The sequence below is a fragment of the Sceloporus occidentalis genome, unplaced genomic scaffold (assembly GCF_023333645.1).
Source record: "Sceloporus occidentalis isolate IW3139 unplaced genomic scaffold, rSceOcc1.0.p SCAF_125, whole genome shotgun sequence".
NCBI classification, from domain to species: Eukaryota; Metazoa; Chordata; class Lepidosauria; order Squamata; family Phrynosomatidae; genus Sceloporus; species Sceloporus occidentalis.
In genome coordinates, this window is record NW_028317105.1 from 583,919 (window position 1) to 607,375 (window position 23,457).

The 23,457-nt window shown below is 38.3% G+C and overlaps 1 protein-coding gene across 1 annotated transcript in view; it reads left to right on the forward strand.

Annotated features, from left to right (window-relative positions):
* The window catches only part of LOC149281985 (dachshund homolog 2-like), a 197,791-nt gene that overhangs the window by 96,280 nt on the left and 78,054 nt on the right, over positions 1–23,457 (forward strand). Inside the window, exon 2 of the mRNA XM_089498743.1 lies at positions 9,034–9,149. Within this exon, the coding sequence (XP_089354869.1) occupies positions 9,034–9,149 (116 nt within the window). The remainder of the gene's footprint in view (positions 1–9,033; positions 9,150–23,457) is intronic.

Here is a 23,457-nt window from a genome sequence, read left to right on the forward strand (position 1 = left end):
CTTTTAAGCGTTAATATTTTTGTTGGTTTCAGGGTCGGATTATGCTCAGATTTCCCAGGCTTGGTCATCACAAATGCCATCTGCGGTCACATCCTTAGATGCTGACAAAATAATAAAAAAAAGAAAAAGAAACATAAAATTTGATGACAGATAAGAACCATTTGGCCCATCTAGTCAGCTCATTTTTCTTGCCGCCGTAGGACCTCGGGCCTTGTTTGGTCCTTGGCTTATTGTCTTATATTTAGTGCAGCCTAATGCGTGTCCCATACATGTTCATGCGCCAGAAATATATGATATTATGTCAGGATGAGACACACAGAATCCTCGTTCTTGTGTGTTTTGTCATTCTAATTGTTCCGAACCAATCAACAAGCATCAGGAACTTCCCAATAAGGGGGATATTCTGACCACAGGAAGTCTCTAACTGGAAGTTAACACGGCGGCTCTAATTGTAAACATAAGATGTGTTTTTAATGCAAATATTTTTTTTTCTTTAGTGTACGGACCCGTACGTTGTAGAATTTGGAAAATATGACGGATCTGCTTTAAAAGAGGGGCCCATGTTGTCACCTTGAAACCGATCTATGTTTAAATTTTTTTTTTTCTTCTGTAAGGTCACGCAGAGTTTAACTACTCTTGGCACATTGGAGCTGCTTTAATAAATGCCAAATGAAGGAGATTTTGATTTCACCATAATGCAATTTAAAATGAAACTGTTCTAAAAATAAACCAGAGATGTTTTTATTAAGAAAGATCTTAAAACTACAGAGCAAGAATTTAATATGTAAAAGTATTTATCTTTTTTTTCTTCCAGATATGCCCTAAATAGGCAGTAAATTTAAATACTGCGGCTCAGATAATGTATCTGAAAAACAATCAATCCTTTTTTTTTTTAAAAAAAAAAACATTGATGATGAGAAATAAAATAAGCAGAGATAATATGATCCACCTTTGTAGAGCAAGATTAAAAAAGAAAAGAACAATATAATTCTAATATGCGTTAAAATGACATGATATAGGGCCTGGATGGGCTTTTCAACCCGACTCTCAGGTAGAGGGGGGAAAGAGAGTGGAGGGGGGTAGAGGGGGGACAGAGAGTGGAGGGGGGGAGTAGAGGGAGGAAAAAAGGTATGGCAGGGGAAAAGTGAGGGAGAGAGAGAGAAAGGAAGAGAGGAAGAGATGGATAGAGGTTGAGATACAGATAAGAAAGGGAGAGGGTGAAGGAAGAGGATGATGGGGGAGTGGGAGGAGACATAAGGAGAGGGGAAGAGGAGGGAGAGAGACAGGTGAGAAAGGGAGAGGCTGATGGGAGAGTGAGGGGGAAAGAGAAGAGAGAAAGATAATTGAAGGGGGAGAGAGAGAGGGCGAGAGACAGATGTGAGAAAGGAAGCGTGTGATGGGAAAGAGGAGAAGTGGGGGAGAGGGTGATGGGAGGGAATGTTTTTGGCATGTTATTTTTAATGAAGGATATATATATATATATATATATATATATATATATATATATGGTACTTTATAGTAAAGGGGTCCCCTCAAAAAGCCTTTTCTAGATTTTCTACTCCAGATAAAAAAAAATATTTTCAGATTTTTTTCTATATAGTCTATTGTGCTATAATAACAGATGATATAAAATGTGTTAATACTAACTCGCCGCATTGTCAGACTTTGTTTTTTTTTTTATGGTCGAACAAGTGTATTATTTACAGCTCTTTAAGTAAAATGAGAGAATAAAGGCAAGCGCACCTAATATATTATTAGAAATAACGTAAATCCCATAGGATAACCTGACAGCATGCGTTCCAGATACTGTATTCATCTGCTAATGTTAATATATTTTTCTGTGTTACAAGATAACTCTCCAGGCAAAGAAGAATTCAATATCTTTGTTGTATAATTACTAATGTCTTTATATTTATTGTTTTCTTGGAAAAAAAAACATGTGATATCACAAGCATGATATGAATTCAGTGCAACATTAATAGCTTCACAAAGTATCGAGGCGACAGCATTGCCCAAAGTCGGCTGGGGTTTGTTCATTACAATAAATATTTACCTTACTGGCACTCATCCACCCAACACTCGGAGTATTTCTTAAATAAATGCTACCTTTGTTCTAGGAGAGGCTTCTGTAAGGGGGGGGGCTACAAATCTGCTTTAATTTTAAGAGTCTTGGCCACTATTTCTTTCCACTTTTGGCTACAAAAGGCACCTGGGTTGATCGGTCCCAACACCTTGTAAACCTACTGAGCATGACCTGCTTTACCTTTTATTTATCACATTTTATGAGATGCAGAAAATTATTACAGTTACAGAAACTGGGTGACTGATTGAATTTCCTTATGTTGACCGGAGGAGCTCCTGAAAACCTCACCTTTTGGGACATCTTATTGTTCACAACAGGGCTGGCCCTAATTTCTAGCTTTTTCTAGTTCCCCCCTGCATGAACCTGCTTCTTTTACATAGGAAAGAACCCTTCTATGCTTCTTAAGATGTTGACGGTTTTGGCCAGACCTAGACAATATGTATTTCTAAAGGCATTTCTTTTGGCCATTACTAGACCATTCGACTGGCCTTATTTTCTAGGTTTAAAGTTTTGAGCCTCCTGCTAGGAACACTCGGGATTGACACAGACCACTAATTCTGTGTCATGAGATATAATGAATGTAAGGTAACCGTAGAGCTTTGATTCAGGTATCTTGAGGTTTCTTTGGTCTCCAGTGCTGCTGAAGCCTTCATAAAACAGAAGGCCACATGTCCTATACGCACCAGCTGCCATTCGCTTGTGATTTATGTGGTTGGGTTTTGAATATGTTTTTCTTCTCCAACACAGCCAACGAAATGTTACTCAGAAGAGACATCTGATGTTCCAAAGTATCAACTTCACCTATACTGTAGACTCCGTCATCTCATAGGCTTATAATGGATATAGCCATTACTTCCCTTACTTACCGTCTCTTTATGTTACAAGATATTTTCAGAGTAATTATAAAAAAAAATGTTTCAGCGACTTTCCGCCGTTATGGAGTAATAGTGAATATGCGTTTTCAATGGGTTCACAGTGAGCTCGGTTAGAAAGTTCCCATCATTAAATAAAAAAAGCTTATTAGGGATCCTTTAATACCAATTAACCTAGAGAGATATTCCGGCAGCCCCATTGCTAATTGACATTAGTATAAAAACCTCCAGTGTGCCACTAATGCAGCTTATTATTATAACCCTGGCTCTCATCGCAGCCGGGCACATTTTTTGGGGGGTAAATGTGATGCTAAAAGGGGTTCGCTTCCCAAATTCTATTCTTTACTATAATTTTATATAAGTGAACCGTACATGTTGCATCTGGTTAATTGTTCTGTATTTTGCTTACACTTAAAAGACTTCTAAAAAAAAAAAAAGAAATTGTTCATTTAAATTACAAGAGACAAAAAAAAACACCTAATTAAACAAAGATTTAAAAAAACATTAACAAACAATCAGAGCGCAATTAAACAATAATGACATGATTATCCGTGTCCTGGCGAGTAGCATATTGCAACGATCAGTTACTTAATCAATGTTTTTAGCTGAAAGAGGAAGCCGAAATCATGGACCTTTTAGCTTTCGCTGATTAAACGGCCTTTGTCGAGCTATTTGAGTTCAGAATTCAGAAAATAAGAGCATTACATGGGCTGGATGTTTTTATACATGAGATTCCCAAACTGTGTTATCTGTAGGGAGATAATCTCAAGGCATTCATAGAAAGATGACCAGAATTTTTAACGGAAATCTAAAAACATTTAAGAGGGAAAAAAAAGCTCCGTATATTTCTCTGATTATAAAAGTTTACAAACTTTCTTTAATATCGACACATTTTTCAGTATTTTTTTAAAATAAGTTTAAATGACGATATATTTATAACGTGTATATAGTTGTCTTCTTTTTTGAAATTACCGTTGTATTATTCAAGAGCGGTAGTCAATAAAAATGATTGCCTGGCTGGGATTTTTGTAATAACGTTGTCTATAATTTTATACATTTTATGGAATTTAACCATTAATGGAGAGGAAATAAAAGATTAATGGAAGCTGCCCTGGAAATGCATTAAATATTGGATTAGGAATGTGTTTGTATAGATATATAAACATATTTTATTCATTCATTGTAATGTTTTTAATGGTTTCCTTTCTGACGGTTACTTGCCTTAGATTAGATACAGCACTTCTGTCCTTCAGGAATGGAGTGCGCCATTTCTTTGTGTCGCAGGGCGATGGACTAGTGTGAGCCGCCATGTTGGTGACTGCTAGCCATATCTGGGAAATTTCCAGGTTGGACCCAAAGTCTCCAGGGAGGGCGCTCCTCCTATGATCTCTAGGTCGCTCTCCTCCTTCTCTGGGCAGGGAAGAAACATTTAGCCACGCTCTCTTCCCCGATTCTCCTTCCACTCCCTTCTTATTTCAGGCTATCACTTGCCTGCGGCCAGCCTCATCCTTAGCAGCTGTATTAGGCTTGGACTTGCCAACAGGGAGCTCTTTGGTTGTTTAGGAACTTCAACTCTCATCATGATAAAGTCAACGGTATCATAACTTTTTCAAGATAAACATTAAGCAACTAGCAGCCCAACAACATTCAGCGCCATCTGGTTGCCTGTTCCAACACATCCAATCCGAGTCATTCAATATATTTAACATAATATCATCTTTTTTGATGTTTTTGATGTAGGGGTCAGTGTTCTAGTTTTATCAAGTCCCCCCCCATGGGCAGCAGTAGGGGACCCTGGTACTCAAAGAGTTAATCTGAACTATAATTAAGACTCCTTTTTTTTTTTAACATAATCTGTCAAGAGGTTCCCATTAGCTGAACAGATCTAAACATTGTAAATTAGTGCAACGCAAATATATATATAAATAAATAAAAAACTCTAAAAAAAAATAAAAATGCTTACCGCCGCGATACCAAAACGATGTCCAGTCATTTACATGTAGATTAACACGCTGTTATAGATTGAATACTCTTAAAAGGTAATCTAATTTTAAAAGTCAGATCTCCGCAGATAATGAATAGGAGCGTGACCATATTGGATTAAAGGCTTATCTTCTACGGAACGCCATAAATTACAATTGCAATAGTCGGATAAATACAGAGTGTAAATCAATTCCCACTGGTGTAATAGTTATTAGACTCGCTGAAATTGTGATTGCGCAGCCCATTTGAACACGTACCATACATCATCGCACATTATTTGCGGGGAACGTCTCTGCGATATACAAATTGTTATTCATATCGGATGTTGAAGCCTTAGTATTGTTTTCACTTAACGATTCCAAGGACATTACTCCGGCGCTACGCGCATATCGAAGGGAAACCTCATTTGTTGATACAGTATATCTTATGCATTACTCTTGTCGGGCTAGGACTTTAATTCCTATTATCCATTCCACAATTTGAAAGGATTGGACAGTCCTTATGACAAGTTCGGGCTGTGTCGCCGGATGGAACAAAGTATATTTTTCAACAATACTACAATTCCTTTATGAAGAATTGTCTAAATAGTAAAATAATAATGAAAAAAAATAAGGACTGGATATAAAATAGAGCGCTCCCTCTGGTCTCTTGCACACCATTACCAGACAAGAGCTTGGTGTCTCTTGCAGTTGATGGTTAATGAATGTGAATGTTCTCTGACAGTTGAAGTTTCACCTGGAGTCTCCGGGATCGGCCCTGCTTCCAGGAGGCTCTGGGTCTTCAGCCTCTGGATTAGGAATTTGTTTTTTTGGCGGGCAACCCTGCGACACTTTTCCTGCGACCCGTTAACTGCTCGTGGCTGGTGATTATTGCCCTGTCTATAACTTTCTGATGTTGTTGAGGGTTCGTTACGGTCCACCTAAAATTTCTAGAGCTCGTCCTGGACCACCTAGATGGTTGTTAAGAGTATATGGCCTGCCAGAGCTCATTAATGATAAGGAAAGACCTCCATATGCGTATAAACCCCACGGTCTGATAATTGCCTCAACATGTAACAACGCTGATTGCTCACATATAATGTTTTCGTTTTTCTTTTGGAATTAACGACCGCCAGTAGAGCATCTTAATATTATTCTTCCAATAATTTGCAAATTCAACATGTGCGAATTTGTTAGGGTATCACTTTCTGGAACCTTAATTTTACTCAAATCCTTGGAAACGTTAGCCTTGTTATTCCGTAGCAAGAAAAAAAAAGCCAGCTGGATGTAACATTAATATTTTAATAAAACTTTTGATTCAAAACACTACTATTTCCACTGCTTATCCCCGGGGATCCTCTCTGTAAAGGCTGAATGGGTTCTGTTTAGAAATATGGAGTCCAACTATAAAGATTGATCTGCTGAACTATAAATGGACTTAGTGGCTGGGGAGAAAACACAGGTCAAAGATGCCTACAGACTGGCTGGTGGACAATTTGGGACGTTAAGCCATAACTGTCTATGGACAGGGGGCTGCCCTGGTTGGCAGACCTTCATCAATATCCCAGCTCAATGGCCTGGTCGGGGGGGGATCCTCTGATCTTCTTAACTGGTCCATGATCCACACGGCCTGCTAAGAGGGACAGTGAGGAAGCTCAAGGGGACGGCAATATCATACCCCAAAAAGGAGCCATCTTGGTTCAAACTGGAAGCTTGGGCGCCATACAAAGAGGTTGGATACCAAAGACGTATTGTCCTTCCTAATATTACTAACAATTCTAATATTATAAGCTGGTAAAATGTAGATATATTTACTTTACCTACAAACCTCCGCTCCCTAATTATAGAGGAGGCTGTTGGCTCCATGAATGGATTTCTCGGTGGTTTTCTTTGCCGAGTCAGTAGCGTTATGGTCCAGATTTCCAGCATTCTCTGTGATATATCACTCTCCATGATAAAAGTTGATTTGTAGATATAGATGTTATATTGCATTGACTTCTCGAGAAACGCGCCTTGCACAAATTACGTTACGGAAAAAGAAGAGAGACGTTCTACATAAAAAATGTATATATATAGACGTATTTTGTCCTATCTCACACTAAGGATTTAAATTTGAAAGCTGGGTTTATGAGCTCCTTGTGGCCTGGTGGAAATATATGAGGGTCTGATAGTTGGGGTTAACACTGTTAGCATTGCCCTAGCTTAGCAAGCAATCCATCTTTCAACGTGAAGGCGCAATTGGAATCCGAAGCCCCCTCTGAACCTTTTCCCGACGTCAAAATGCATTGTTGCAATTTTTCCTTGGAGGGAAGTAGATGAACCTGCATTATTACACAAATAAAAAATATAATAACATTATTTCTGATATCAGGAGCATTGGCTGGAGAAGAATAAACCCCTTGAATGGAATAACATGGATATGATAACATATTATAGCAGGTCACGCCGGGGGGTATTGGATTTAGTAGGTGGGTGTTACTGGTGGGAATATATTTTAGTTGTTTTCTAGGAATGTAAGATAATGTTTATAACTAATTTATAAATGAATTGGGTAAAAACAAACATATTCTGGTGACGAAATTAAATCTGTTTTTCCTAAATCCGACATCTTCTATACACTAAATAAGCATATCAAATCATGTTTACAAAGAAGATACAAAGAAGTTTTTTTTTTACTTATTATTATTTATTATTTATGTAATTTTTACTTATTAAAAACCGTATAGATTTGGGAAAGGTATGTTAGCTTTGTGTTCTTGGCATCCGCACGATTATTCCTCCCCATTGAGTTATCGCCCCCATATTGTTAAGTTACTGATTATAATAAATAACAAAAGTCATTTATCGTGTAGGCTTTGGACTGTGATGGCATTTAAAAAATTTTTTTTTTTAAATATTTGTCATTTAACTGGTCAGCTATGATGAAAATAAACTTTAACGAGAGATTATTCAGTAAACCTAAAGTTCTTGGGGGTAGGAAAAACATATTTTACCTATAAGTCAATTTTATGGAATTAATCGGTTTATGTAGATAAATGAAGGAAACTATATGTTTTTGGTTTCCAAGAAGAAGGAAAGAGAGGGTGATTTTTTACTTTTTTATGAGCTATAAAAATAACCAGACAACCAAAACAACATCCAAGTGTGTGTTTCAGACGCCGGGGTCTATTCACTAAAGGCAGAGTTGACAGGACAGTTTGGAAGAGCTGGTTCTTACGTCCTTGACGATACATTATGAAGGTCCAACGATCTTCTACTGCAGGAAGATCTTAGCTGGCCATCTATAATGTATAGCTAAATCAGTGAAATATCTCCTGTGCATTGAACTATACATTATACAGGGCCAGCTCAGCCCTTCTAGCTGGAGGAACCTGCCAGCGTTGTGCCTTCATAATGAATAGTGAAGTGAATAAACTGATCCATTAGCGTTCTACGCCTTATCTGTAAGCTTTTTAAGTAATGAAGTACTTTGTAAGTAATGAAATTTAGCATTGAAGGTTTTTTTTTTTCATTTTTATCCAATAAACGTCCTTTATTCGTAGAACTGTAGGTTTTTGCTGTAGGTATGAATGTGATATTTGGGTAACTCGAGCGCCACACTGTGTGATTCTTTATGGCAATGCTAAAAAAGTCCTGCTTATCTAATGATAGATTTTCATGAGTCACAGGGTCCCTCAGGGTGATTAAAACTGAGCCATTCTTTTATTTTTTTTTTCAGCGAGGCAATATAATAAGGATTGTATACTATGTGAAAACTAGAATTGATTTAAAACAGGCAAAAAAACCCCCCATATTTTTTATATGCATAAACAATAGGTGGTCTCACAGCTTCTGATTCTGAAACCTCCAGATTCCAGTAGATGAGGGTCTTGGAGTCTCCTGTTGCTCTTTTATTCAATAGGATGTTCCTGGAATTTTCTGTTATAACTGGGTGCACATTAAAATTTCCGTCACTTTTACAGAAATTTAGGCTAAGGCAAAATAAAAACACTTAGGCCAATATGGAGTTGCTAGGCGTGCGATATTGTACTTGTAATAAAAATGTCGGTAGAAGTTTCCTTTTAGGCATCCGTGAATGAAGAATACTAAAATATCGATCTATGATTTGTCTCCGCAGCTCTCGCCCAGGAAGGCCTCCGAAGAGATCGCTTGGGGTTGCTATCCAAGACAACGCACGTTTGCTGCCGCACGGCGTTCCGGGTCTCTTATCGCCTGGACTTATCTCCCCCTCGGGTAATAAAACCTTTTTACATGGTCAGTTCTTTCTACTCATCCACTGGAAATAAACTAATATTGATTTAACTCGCTTGATCTCAGGCTTCCCAAAAAAAAAAAAAACATACAGCGGCCGCTGAATTGCTACTTACTGAAAAAAACAATCGTATTTGGCTTCCTGTTTTTGTGAAATGAAGTGAATACGAGATTACATTGTGTTACATTTTATTTAGAGAGACAGAAAATGTAACATTGAAAATATAGAAAACTGGGCATAAAGTTAGAACACATTAAGACCAATTGGTACAGAAAGAAGGAGGGCCCTGTTCTTCAGAGCTCACAATCTATTGTATTGATAGCATGGATAGATAAAATGCTGCATAGATAATTACTTTTACATTAATTACATTATGATTAAGTCATATAAAGCTGTTTGTACAGGGTCGGGACTGTATTATATGCGGGGATGTTTCTTGTCTCTTGATATGTTTCTTGATAATGTCCGGGGGTAAGGGTGAGTGGTGGCTGGGAGTGGATGATGTTTTCTTTTATGTATTTACTGTTATCCTTTCTTATTCGGAGTAAGGAGGTGGTGGCGATGTGAGGTTTTGATACTTTAACTGCACATCATAAGTGATTTTAATCTTTTTTTTAACCTCTTATAATCATGTATTGTAATGGGTCGTCTCTTACTGGCCTGCTCTCCACCCCCATTTGCCCCACTGTACATACCCCGTGTATAGATATTAACCCCATTTGCCCCACTGTACATACCGCCCATGTATAGATAGCCCCCAAACTCTATTATACACATATCAATGCCCGGTATATTCACAAAATATAATAGATACAGGACAAATCCTTATATGAAGGGGTTAAATATAAAAAAATACATAAAACGACCCATTTTTGGTATGGGTGAGGGCCGGTTCTATATGTGGGATTCAGCGGCAGCTGTTGTTGGAGAAACACAGAAATGTAACCACAGTATTCCTGTCCATTCGGGAATTTTTCTTTTTTTTTTCTCCCCGGCGTGTGAATTGTTGGTCGTGACAATTCTGCGGTGACTTGCTTTGATATATACGACTAATAAATTAATATGATTGTATTAATGAGCAGCACAAGCATTGCCAAACTCCGGTAGTCCGGCTTTAATTCTTCCGCAGACTTTGCATCTCATTCTTCTCCTGCGGTGAAGGGACCACGGCTAACCTACACATTGTCACCATGATAAATGACATATCCCAGGGTGCATTGCTCTCCATCTGCTCCGTCCCCAAAACAACACAAATCGAGAGAAATATTTAACCCAAACCGCCTCAACCGGCACTCGTATTACCTACCAATAACTGCAAAAAATAATAATATAATATATCCACGTGCCCCGGCGAACCTGTTATTTTTCTGTACCGACTAATATATGCTTTACTGGTTTCCTGTCCTCTGGGGAGGAATAGCAAATTATCACATTTTAAATAAACTGTACAAGAATAATACATACCATGTGCTTTATTTGCTTCCGAAAAATGGCGTAACGCAAACAAATAACAGCAATTTTCGCACGGCTATTTTTTACAGATTTTTTTTTTTTTTTTACACAAATTCTACTTTTTCCTCCCCTAATGCCCCACTTTTCTAGGAGCTCACAATGGGCTCTGAATCTCTAAAAACCATAATAATGTGTACTTTATCTATAAGTTAAAATGGGGGGGGGGGGGGTTCTGCAGAATGAGACCTCGCGCATGCACGGAAAGCACTTCCATTGATTGTAGCGGGAGCGCTTTCCTGCCACCGATTGTATGTGCATCCAAACAGTAAAAAAATTTTTTTTTAAATGTTAGCGTTTTCTCCCGGCTTTCTGCAGAACTGATCTTTTATTATGAAATATATTAACTAGACTCGCCGAGCTTCGACAAACATTTAAATGTAGTCCTGCTCTCGGTTTATTTTACTTGATTAAGTGCGAATAGACAAATATAGCATAAATTATGCCTCTCATAAATGTTATATATTCAGGAGCATATGGCATGAGGTTTTTTTTTTTTTGCAAGTCAAAAGGAATGCGTAATTAACATTTCTGCCATGTAACAGCGGTGATTTTTGGCGATGTTTTCACATCTCCAGCGGGTTTAGAAAACTTAGAATCTTGCAAGGTTTTCTGTAACTGCACAAAGGTGGATTTAAAAAATAATAGGATTTTATTTTGATTAGGTACAGACACTATTGCCTCCGAGTAGGCCCTATACTGGGGCCTTTTGTGGCCCTGCTGCTGCATCTGCTGCAGGGGGATGATTTTTGTGGCTCATTTTTGGGGGAACCTGGCAGAAGGTTTTCTTCCCCTGAATGCTCCACAGTATCAGACCGTACGATGAATGGGACATCATCAAGACACGGGGAATGAATCCTCGACTCTAGCCATGAACGCCAAGGTGATGACCTTTTGGCATGGATCACCTGATGATGTCCTATGATATCCAGAACCCACATTTGGTTCACTGAATCATTGCTCCTTCGCACTAGTCCACCATGAGTCCTGGAGGACACTTGGCCTGAAGGCCACCACGGAGTTGCACCTGACCCCATGCATGGGAGCGTGTCCGGATTTCACGGCAGGTGTCGGAAATCAGAGCTGATTACGGGCTTCATGGCCAGCATCTTCTGCCCAATCCATGCCATGGTTCCGGTTACTCCTCACCCCTGTCAGACCTATTAGTGGCTAGCCCCACCACCACATGTGGCTATTACCACCTTTCTTTCCTGTCCCCTCTTCCCCTTCTTCTATAAAGATTAGGCAAACAGAGAGCTCTATGGGGCTAGCCCTGGGAATTTCCAATGAATGCCCATCCACTCTCTGTAATGATTTTACTGACGCAAAATTTAAAAAGAAAACCTGTGCACAGGGGGCCCTCTTGTAAAACTGGTGGCTAACTGGTGCTCGTGCAGTAGGATTTGGGAGCCCCGTTGCTCCTCTTGGATCGGCCATGCAGGTAACCTGTGTTTTCTCGACGCATACAGTCTGTGCAAATGACTTGGCCCGGGAATCGCAGAGCAGGTGACTTGATTGCATTGAAATTAGGCAGAAAATATCCTTTTCTGGCCACTCGAGTGAATCAGTCAAATTATCGAGTGGCAAAACTAATTCAACGCCTTGGGCCATCAGAGCTGCCACTTTCTATAAGTCAAACCTTCACTTAGTGCGAATTTCCTTTTTTTTTATTTTATACTTTTTCCGTTAACGTGCATATTCTGACAATCATTCCCTTTACGGGAGCCGCTATGGAATTTTTACATTTATCAAATACCTGCGCCATGGATGGCCAGGTACAAATCCCTATTTATTTGGTTGACTGGAGGTTTAGTCGAAAAAAACCTGTTTTTATGTTTTAATTTTTTGGGTTTTTGAAAAAAAAAATTATTTTTGAAGCTGAGGTTCTAAGCTCAATTGTCATTGAGTGATTTGATTAATTTTATACTCCTCCATATATACATATATATTAGGCCATGGGAATCTTGTTGCTATGACAAAGTATAAACTATTTGTAGTGTTTGACGGATAAACTCACAGTAGACGGGTCTTAACAATTAGGTCATGTAATTGACTTCTAAATATGAAAGGCAGGGTGGGCAGATGCACAGTTCTGCATAATTGTCTTAATTCATTCAATTTCCCATTGTAATTTAAAGCAGCAAATTGAATGGAATCTGCTGAAAACCATAAAATAGATACATATGATTGGCAGATGTCTGCCGGCTCCATTGACCGACATCGAAAAGACTCCACCAGATTTAGAAGGTCATGGAATTAGCCACATTCTGGCTTCCCGAATCCCATTAAAAGTATCTTCACATCCAATCAAGGTAATGTATGAAAGCAAAAGGGACTAATGTCTGTTCCTATATGTAAAGTGACAGTAGCTGGGCTAAACCTGAGCCAAAATGGGTTAAACTCTTCATCTCCATTAGCTCCTTCTTCTCCTGATGAAGGTGAACCTGAACAATGAATGTATATTGTAAGTACTTTCTATGCATGTACTGTATCTAACCTCCAGAAAAGAATAGAACCATAATACTTGGAGAGAAGCTGCAGCTCCAGGGCTGGAACAGAATACCCCCTTCAGTTGTTCAACACTTTGTAGCATTGTTTCGCTGTTTGGGGGTCTTATTGGAACTACCCCCTCCGGAGCATTCGCTGCGCCAGTGCTGGAGCTGACAGGCGGTAAATATATCACATGCCATGACATATATTGTGCCAAACACATCTTCTACATGGCGAACGTGTGGGGAAAGGGGCAAACACATACGGGGGCTTTGGCAGAATCCCCTCCCCAAGTATTTTCAAAGGGGACACCACAAAGACCGAAAGGGATCTCTCAGCTTTCATATACATTAAAGTGCATACGATCCCTTTAAAGGGTAGAAGGGAGATGATAATGATCACAGCATCCTAACCCCGTTATATGCATGATATATAGCGAGCAGCATGTACATAGAGAAAGTACACGCTTTACTTGAAATCTTTTTCTTAGAGACATTAAGCAGTGTCAGTGGAAGCAAAGTAGATTCACTTTCCCGGCTTTCATAATTTTTTACATTTTTTTAAATATTTTATTTCATATTTAAAGTGCTGCATTTTGGGCACTAATTAAAGGCTATATATTAATTGTTATCTCGCTTGGATGAGATTCTAAAATCTGTCTTCCCTTCATGACTCAAAAAAAGACCCCCCCCCCAGTTTTTATAGAGTGGATCGTAATCCATACATTTTTCTTGTTAGATACAAAATATTATATAATTTTATCCTATATGTCCTAAATTTAATCTCTAAATATATAGCCTACAGAATACAGCTTTATCCGATGTGCGCATTGCATTGATATAGTTCTTGGCAACTTCATTAGAACAATGATAATGTAATATTTAATAGTTAGCCCAGCAGCACCCCCCCCCTTTTTGCTATATTTGTAGATGACGGGTCCACTTTAAAGTTCAGCCACGTATTTTTTTTCTTCTTCGCATGACAGGTGTACTTAAGTATGATTATATAATTTCAGCCGAGCAATCATGCCGATGACAGCGACTTTCCACTAATAGCTGCGAAACAAAATAGTAACATTGAAGCAGCTTATTAAAAAAATGTGGTTTGTACACAGAAAAAATAAATAAATTATATATTCAATGTATATATATATATAATAAATGAATAATAATATAATAAATTATATATACAATGTATATATATAATACATTAATAATAATAATATAATAAATTATATATATATACAATGTATATATATATATAATACATTTTATATATATATATATATATATATATATATATATATACATATATGTGTGTGCGTTGAAAGATTTTCACATATTTTTAACTCTTTGAGTGCCGGGTTAGGTATATATATATATATTGATTTCATTATACTAATATATAAGGGGACAGTATGACCGATCTCTGAGGATCTGTTCAATAATAGAACAAAGAACGAGACGTTATCCATTCAGACTTGAAGAAAGACATTTTTAGCAGTGAAAAGATGTGAAATTTACTAGCTATGTTGATCAAATTTAATATATATTAGGCTGGGGGATTATGGGGTATTCTGGAGGATTCTTGTCGATCCAGTGAGATATCAGATTTTTGGAATCAAGAATGATTTTTTTTTCACAATTAAAAGTGACAATATACAGAGTACAATAGCATTAAGACTTATCATACATACTGGTACAGAAGCCCTTGTGAGCTTACAATCTATTAGGAGGTGGAGGGGGGATGAGACAGAAGGAGAGGAACTGCTTGGGCGAGGATGATTTGATTGTAGCGAGAAGTCAGTGGCCTGGAGATCTCCAAGGTGTAGAGAACAGATGGTTTCCTTTCAGGATGCAGGCTGCGGGTATCAGGAGGATAGACTCCATGCTTCTCTAAACAGGTGTTTTGGGGAGCATTTTGAAGTTAGAATAAGTAGGGGAGAGATTCCAGAGAATAGGTACAGTGAGGGTAAAATCTTGGATACGCCAGTGGGAAGAAGGGGTGAACAGGGGTAAAGAAGGGGTGGAGAGAGAGATAGACAGGTCTTGGGCAGCACAAAGGTTAGGAGAGTGGAGGAAAGAGCAGAGTTAAAGGGGGCGCAGTGTTGCCAAGGCCTTTGTATGTAAGGGTCAAAAGTTTTAATTTGGTTCTGGAGGGTATGGGGAGCCAGTGAGGCTGCAGACGAAGAGCAATCGGATAAGCACTTTAGTCTGGCAGAGGTGTGCAGAATGGATAGGATTAGTGAAATGGGGATGCCAGGTAGTAGGGAGTTGCAATAATCCAGGCAGGATATCACAAGGGCATGTGCGTCTTGTTAGCAAATGGATATATTTTTGGCCGGTACTGAACATGGGATTTGAATGTGGGATGTAAAGGAGAGAGCAGAGTCATGGGTGACACAAAGGCAAGATTATGAGATTCTCAACAGTGATGGAGATACCAGGAATTATAGATTCAAGAGAGAAGGGAAGATGGGCATCCATTACCTGTATTTACCAAAATGAAAAACATGCTGGACTTACAGAAACTATTTTGGGACCGATTTATACGAGCACACCTAAGCGGAATCCACTTATAGAAACTAATGCCAGAGGAGACGTAGGTCTATTGCACCCACTTCCATATGAACTTGGATAGTAATAAAGGTGCGGAGCTGGCAGTGCACCTCTTCTCTCGTCTGTCACCTACCACTATTTATATGTTAGGACCAGCGCCGACAATATACATATTTATATATACCTGGTCAGTAAAGCAAAATCCTCCTCCATTCTCTGTTCTGGAGAGAAATTCACGTGTTTATATCTCATTAAACAATCTCTTGATGTTTCCCAAAAGGTATTCTGCTAAACACTCGCTAATCCCACGGCTCCAACAAGCGAGCCCGTAGAATTAGGCCAACCACTGCTACAAATAACTATATGAAACGGTAATCATTGCTTTCCAGTCTATTATTAGATTACCTTCACAGGGATTGCTTGTTTTTTTCCCCTCCTGTGAGTTGATGACATGTTTTACCCTTCGATAAATCTACCAGCGGAATGGCTGTGACATGATGTTCGTACGCCCGAGCCCCATGACGCATTCGCTTTGATTGCCGTAGTTGTTTAAAAGCAGCTTTGAACGATTAGAATTTAAAGGCATCATTTTACACTGAATCTGATTCTGACACAATAGATTATACACAATGTTAAGAGGATCCAGAGCGGACAGACGTTCAAAAGTTTGGGGTCAGTTACACAATAACCTTGTTTTTGAAAGAAAAGCTAATTTTGTCCCGTATTAGGAGTAAATGGTTCTTATTGTGATTAAAACCTTTGTGCTCGTGAACAGAATATCTCTAACGTTGCAAACCATAAAATACCAGGTATAAGTTTATACCTGATCTATAGGTGTGTGTGTATGTATATATATATATATATAGATTATATAAATTGCAATGATAGTTACCGGCACTCCTGGGACTTGTATTAAATGATTGCACAAAACTCCAACTTTCTGGTCAACGTTTCAGTCTTTTTATTTATAGACTTTCATCAGGACATCCTGACAAATAAAAAGACTGAAACGTTGACCAGAAAGTTGCAATTGTAATCTTTGGACTTATATATATATAAAAAGGGCCTTGTTTTTGAAAGAAAAGCAGTTTTTTCTATTAAAATAACATGAAATGGATCAGAAATCCAGCACAGACGGGGTTAATGTTGTAAATGACTGATTTTTAATGGCATATCTTCATAGGTGTACAGAGACCCTTTATCACTCCCATCACTCCTGTGTTCCAACGGCCCTTTATCACTCCCATCACTCCTGTGTTCCAATGGCCTTTATCACTCCCATCACTCCTGTGTTCCAATGGCCCTTTCTCACTCCTATCACTCCTGTGTCCCAATGGCCCTTTATCACCCCTCTGTCTGTCTGTCTGTCTGTTTGTCTATCTATCTGTTTATGAAGCTACAATAGCTGAGCAAGTATATAATAAAAGAACATTTTAAGTATCTTTCATACTCGGGGCATCCATTTAATAAAAGTCCACCAATACTTATGGCCATACAGTCAGTTAACTCTTTGTGTACTTGAAATATGAAATATGTGGCTCCTAACATGTTAATGTTTCTTTGATAGACATACATCAATGCTGTTGAGATCATGAGTGTGCAATCATGCTTCCAAACATTCACATTTTTGTGGGGTAATCCCGATGTTTGGGTACTGTCCTATTTACATGGGTCCTGTGCCATTGGCGTGGGTCCTGTCCCATTGACGTGGGTCCTGTCCCATTGACGTGGGTCCTGTCCCATTGACGTGGGTCCTGTCCCATTGACGTGGGTAGTTGTCCCACTGTGCTGCTTTTGCAGGTGGTGCAGATCATGATTCAGTTTGAAGGGCTGGTGGTGGGTAAAACGTAGGCAATGTCTGGAGAATAAGCACGATGACCAGGAGCCAGAAAAGCTGCACAAAACTTCGAGCTCCCAGCATGACCAGGAGGCCACTTATATACATTTTACTGTATTAATTCCACAGCTTCTGCTGTTAGTTTGTCACGTAAGTATCGGTGACAAAACCTGTATAAACCTCACTTCTGCTTGTAACGCTACCGAACAGTCGCAGAATTCTGGGGATGAATAATAAAGACTGCATTCTTGGTTATACGGAGAAGTCGGATGTTTGAATGTACAGATATAGTCGTGGTGCTGTCACCTTTTTATATATTTTAACATCCTGAAGACACCGCTTCATGTTTGCTTTTCATCTGTAAGGAATGCCGTGGCAATGATTGATGTTTACAAATCTACTTAAACACAATAATTAAAAAGCAAGATTTTCGAGTCGGCTTTACGAACATCCTGGCACCACAAGCCAGGAATTAAAATACACTTTTAAAGTACTGTAAATTCTGCATGGATATTTATTTTACCGACATTCTTTTCCTTCTATCAACTCTTTCCCTTCCTCTTCCGATTTTTTTTTTTTTTTTTAGGCTATAATCATTTCTTAGCTTCTTAGGGATGCTCTTAAAAGTACTTGAAAACTTGAAACTTTTATGATCTATAGATATATTAGTTGGCAATATAAGTTTAATGGGTGTTTAGACTAAATCAGAGTTATCTTCTGTATTTTTTATTTAGAGTTCAAATAAAAAGGTCCAAACTTGATGGTCTCCCAGTCATGTCTACCCCCTACATGTTTAAATTCCCACTCTGTATCAGCTTCTGCCCCTTCTACTGGGAGGCTGTTCCACCTATCTACCACCCTCTCAGCAAAGTTCCGTATAACTCGTGACACTGTGACCATGGACAGGTGGACCAAGTTTGGCTAGTGTGGGATCCTTCTGTAGCTTCATGCCCATTAGGTTCTCTCAACCCTTAGTGGGAAACATGACCCAATTACTTATAGAAGTACCCCATAGGGATGATGAGAGAAGGCACTAGTTTAGAATGCCCAAAGTAATAACTTTTAATTGTTCCTTTAAGTGGATTCTCACAGAAAATCATCAAGCGATAATTAAACTAAACTTTGTCGTTGAGCAGCATCAGATATTAGCTCCCTATTTACTAACCAACAACCTAAGTGATCGGACCTTAGTCTTGAATATTTTCCACGGATACGATTTATCTTCATTTAAATCAAACTTTCAGATTTAGCAGAAAAAAAGCCTTGCGCATCCTTCCGCAGTGCCTATAACATTTCCGTTCTGCTTCTTAGATATTGTTTTCTGCCCCAAAGGAACGCTGGATTAATTTTCATTTTTCGTTTGGCACAGATGTTGTCTCTTGGCATGTGGAATAAATCTAATATACACCTGTATTGTAACGTGTTCTGTATGCTTTAATGCATTAACTAATACCAAAGCAGATTTCTAATGACTTCAAAGGAGACCCAAATCACATTCAGGCTGAAGCCTCGCTATTATTTGCTGTGTTTAACGTACTCTGATTTGGATGCAATAACAAATGAGGCTATTCCAGTGATATGCGCCGACATATGTTACAGGAATGGCGTATAGCTCACGTACGTCTGAGAGATGTATAAACACTTCCAGTAATTGTAAACACAACTCACGCTGGATATTACTTGATACCGGCTCAGATTTAGGATAGGTTGTAGCCTTTGTCTCGATGGCTCTTTGTTGTGGGTATCACGGTGGTTTAGATGGTGTCTTAGTCCCTTTCTTCCACAAGATTCTTTACACAACTCATTTTTGTTCTATTTCACCCCATAAAGCAGGGCTGGACTGGGGCAGCTCTAGCGCTTTAAGACCAGCGGCCACCTGATGGCATAACTGTGGCCCGACAGCTGGGGACTATGTTTTTATGATTGCGTAGGGTGTAGGGTCACTATGTGTCCTGGATCGCCTGGGACTTTACCTGTCCTGGGTCCCAAGACAATGTAGTATCCGGGAATGAGCCCGGTCAGTGTGCCCATTTGCAGCCTGCAGTGCACATGAGCTTTTGTTTCGGCAGCGAGCTGTTGTCTTTGAGACATCAAGGGATGTTGCGTTAGCGGATATAATGGAGAGTGAGTAACAAAGGCGAGTGTCACTCACAACTCCTAGTCTAGCAGTACTGCCCATGGATGGCACTTCAACCCTCTGAAAGACACCCCAGCTTCTTGTTGACAGGTAGCAGCTAAGCCCATGGTTGACTTTACATATTTGATGCCGGCCGCTACTGAACGACCTAAACTGATTCGATACTCTAGGATTGTCACTTTAGTTAGTGAGGACTTAACTCGGCTCAATGAGTTCTTAGCATAGCTTGCCAAGGGGGGGAACATAGCGGATATTGTAACTTAGTGAATAGAAGCTTAACTAGTTTAAACTCTACTTACCTGTGGTTCGTCTGCGTAATTAACCAATCTATAATATGTGATTTTATGTTCCTAAAGCAAACCCGGACCGGCCGTCTGGCACACAAGGCCACTGGCTCACCTGATATGCCGCTCTAGCAGCAGACGCATGCAGCAGCTGGATATGCCCGGCCATACACTACATGAGTGAGCCACGCATTTCCAGCTGTAAGCCACACTGACGTCATTAGTCGCCGACCAGTCGCCAGTCCGGAACCGTCCTAAAGGGAAATTATCCAAACCGAGAAGTTACTACCAATATTTCGACAAACCGTTCAATTTTGTATGAGCATTTTTTTCAGATTTTAAGTTTATAATTCCATCAGGACGAGAATCTAGTGTAAATGCTGAGGAATTGGGCAAGTGTTTAAAGGAATGTTACATTAACAAAATGCTTTGATACAATAAATCAAATGCTTCCGCCCGTAGATGGAACTTGTGGCAACCTCTGGGTTCAGAGGAGGACCTTCAAGCGTTGTAGCTAATGCCGTCCATGTCTAAGGTTACTTAGAATTTGTAATGTGTTATGAAAGCTAATAATCGACGAAAAAGATGAGCAACAATTGGGATATTTCTGCATCTGCAATTCTGGAGATAAAACATCATTTTTATATAACATTTTTATATATATTCGTTCATGATAGTTAAATGTAACTTTGTTTTTCTTGATCCAACAGTTCCACTTTAAGAAGAGAAATTGCTTATCGAGAGCACATAATAAAAAATGTAATTTAGAAAACTAGTAGTTTTTTTTTAGTATTTTGCATCTATTATTTTTAAAATTACTTTTATATTAAAATGGTCATAAAATTGGAGCTTATTGTCAGAAAAATGTGTCTTTGGATAATTTCTATTCTCGTGTTCTTTTTTTTCTTGAATAATAAAATCATAAATTGGAAACAAGAATTAATTGAAAAAGCTTAAATTGAATGTTTTTATGTTTTGTTTGTAATTTAAAACTGTCAATTTTCCCCCAAAGAGGCAAAACAATATAATAGGCTTTGTCATTTTACTGGTTTTGACATTAATGAAGATCAAAATCATTTTTATAGATAAAAAAACTCACAATATTAAATGTATACTGTGCCTAATTGTGTTCCCTAGCTGTAAAACTTACGTTAACCCATCGCATGAATTTCCTGTTTCTAACAATGGGAAAAAAAGTAGTTCCTCATATAATGTATATTTTATGGGAAAGAAACCAAATGCAATTCAAGTTTTCTAATAACATGTTTCAAATAGTTTTATTGTCCACTTTAATGATTATTATTTTGTAAGATGCAGCATTAACAGTTAACGCTGTGTTTTCAGGGTAAATAAAGCATGATAGACCCATTAAAGAGAACCTTTACTTTTGAGTTTATAATCTTGCATTAAATTGGAAGCTTATATGGCTAAAAGTAACTCAGCTAACACAGGCTTCCCATTTATGTGACCTATTAATGGTATAAAAAGTATATTCATTGACTTTTGAATATCTATATCTATATATATATATATATATATATATATATATATGAATATATATATATATATATAATGAGTCGATATATATACTGTATATATATATATATAAAAGTATATTCATATTTTAATTAATTCATTTGACATATATATAGAAGATTTAATCATTGTATACTGTATATACATTTATGTGACCTATTAATGGTATAAAAAGTATATTTATAAATTAACTCATTTTACATATATATATATATATATTTATATTTAAGATTTAATCATTATATACTGTATATATACATTAATGTGACCTATTGATGGTATAAAAAGTTTTTCCTTTATGGAATATTATATATATATATATATATATATATATATATATATATATATATATATATACCGACTGTAATAACAGTGCTCTCTAAGTGAAATCATTGACATTAAAAATCTGGCTAATGTAGCCCCCCCTTCCTATTCCGCATCGTCTTTTTATAATCATACAGCATTAACAAGCAATTCAACTTTAGCAATCACTGCAAGGTAACTAAAACAAATCGATCTCTTTCAAATAATTCACTTTGATTTCTGTTTGGAAGTAGCAGTCTGGATGCTGTAGACTGAAAACAAGTTCATGGATCTTTATCAGGGAAAGAAAACCAAGTCTGTATTATATGATCATTTCACGAAATTATCGATATCGCATTAGAGTTTTTAGTTCTTGAATCTATCAAAAGGCGATGAGTAATAGAGCTAACAGGCTGTATACATCGTGCACGAACATAAAAGATAAAGCATTTACAAATCACTCTCTGGAGGCTGAATTCTATGCTGGAGATAAATAGTTAAATAGCAGTCGTTCCATAGAAAGCAGTGAGATAAAGTTCCCAGGCATGATGATTGCCCCATTAGGGGTTACGGATTTCAATGGGCCAGTTGGGGAGATAAAAGACCCCGTCCATGTATACTGGGAGATCTTTGTAGACGTTGGTAGCACCTTTCCAGTGTGAATGTTGATATGACGGCATACCCCAGCACCACCAGCAATTGGGGGCTGCAAACCCCTGCCTTGGTAAGGTCCAGGGGAAGTGCCCCCATAAGAGCATCATTGTGAATATATTCAGAGCATGTCAAGAGCCCTGGGTCCCAATATCGTCATTGTTTTATTGACGGTGAGTTGTAAGCTGCTCTGGGCTGATTGATTATTTATCAGCCGGTAATAGGACAGCTGACCTTTGAGCAAACTGGATATAGAACAATCATACTGATTACCGAGTTCTAGAACATTACTGATTACAGATCTAGAATAAACTCTACAGATCTACGAAGGATCAAAACGACTGTGCTTTAACCCTTTTGGTGCCCACCATGTTTGTGATTGGCAAAAGGGATGCTGGATGTCAACTACATAACTTGTATGTGGTGGGACTTTAGGGTGCCTAAAAGTCCTTCTTTGTGGCACATACAGGGCTCATAGTGTCATAGTGTCTGGCTAGGTGATTAAGACTGAACCATTCTATTGTTTAGCACATGCAGTATGATAAGGAGAGAGGGTGTTTGTCTAGTACATTGGGAAACAGAGTGAGAATCATACAAATAGCTAATGTATGTCTAAAAACATATTATTTGAACACTTAAAATGTACTAACACAGAAATCAATTAATTCTATAAAAAAAACCTGTTTAATAGTAATAAAATAATAAAAAATAATAGGTGAGAGTTCCCCTTTAAGCGGAAGATCTTGCTTTTTGGTAGCCTGAGGTCTCCTTACACCTGCTGGAGAACCCATACGTCTTATATAGGCTGCTGCCCACAATCACCAAGACCGTCCCTGGTTAACCACATCTTCTCCATAGACCGCATCAATTAGCTCTGCGGAACGTGACATCTTGAACACCAGGGCTGCCTGTTCCCGCTAATTTAGAGCCAGATGTTCACGGGGCAAAAAAAAAAATGGGAAGCAGAGGAATGTTCCGTAGCAA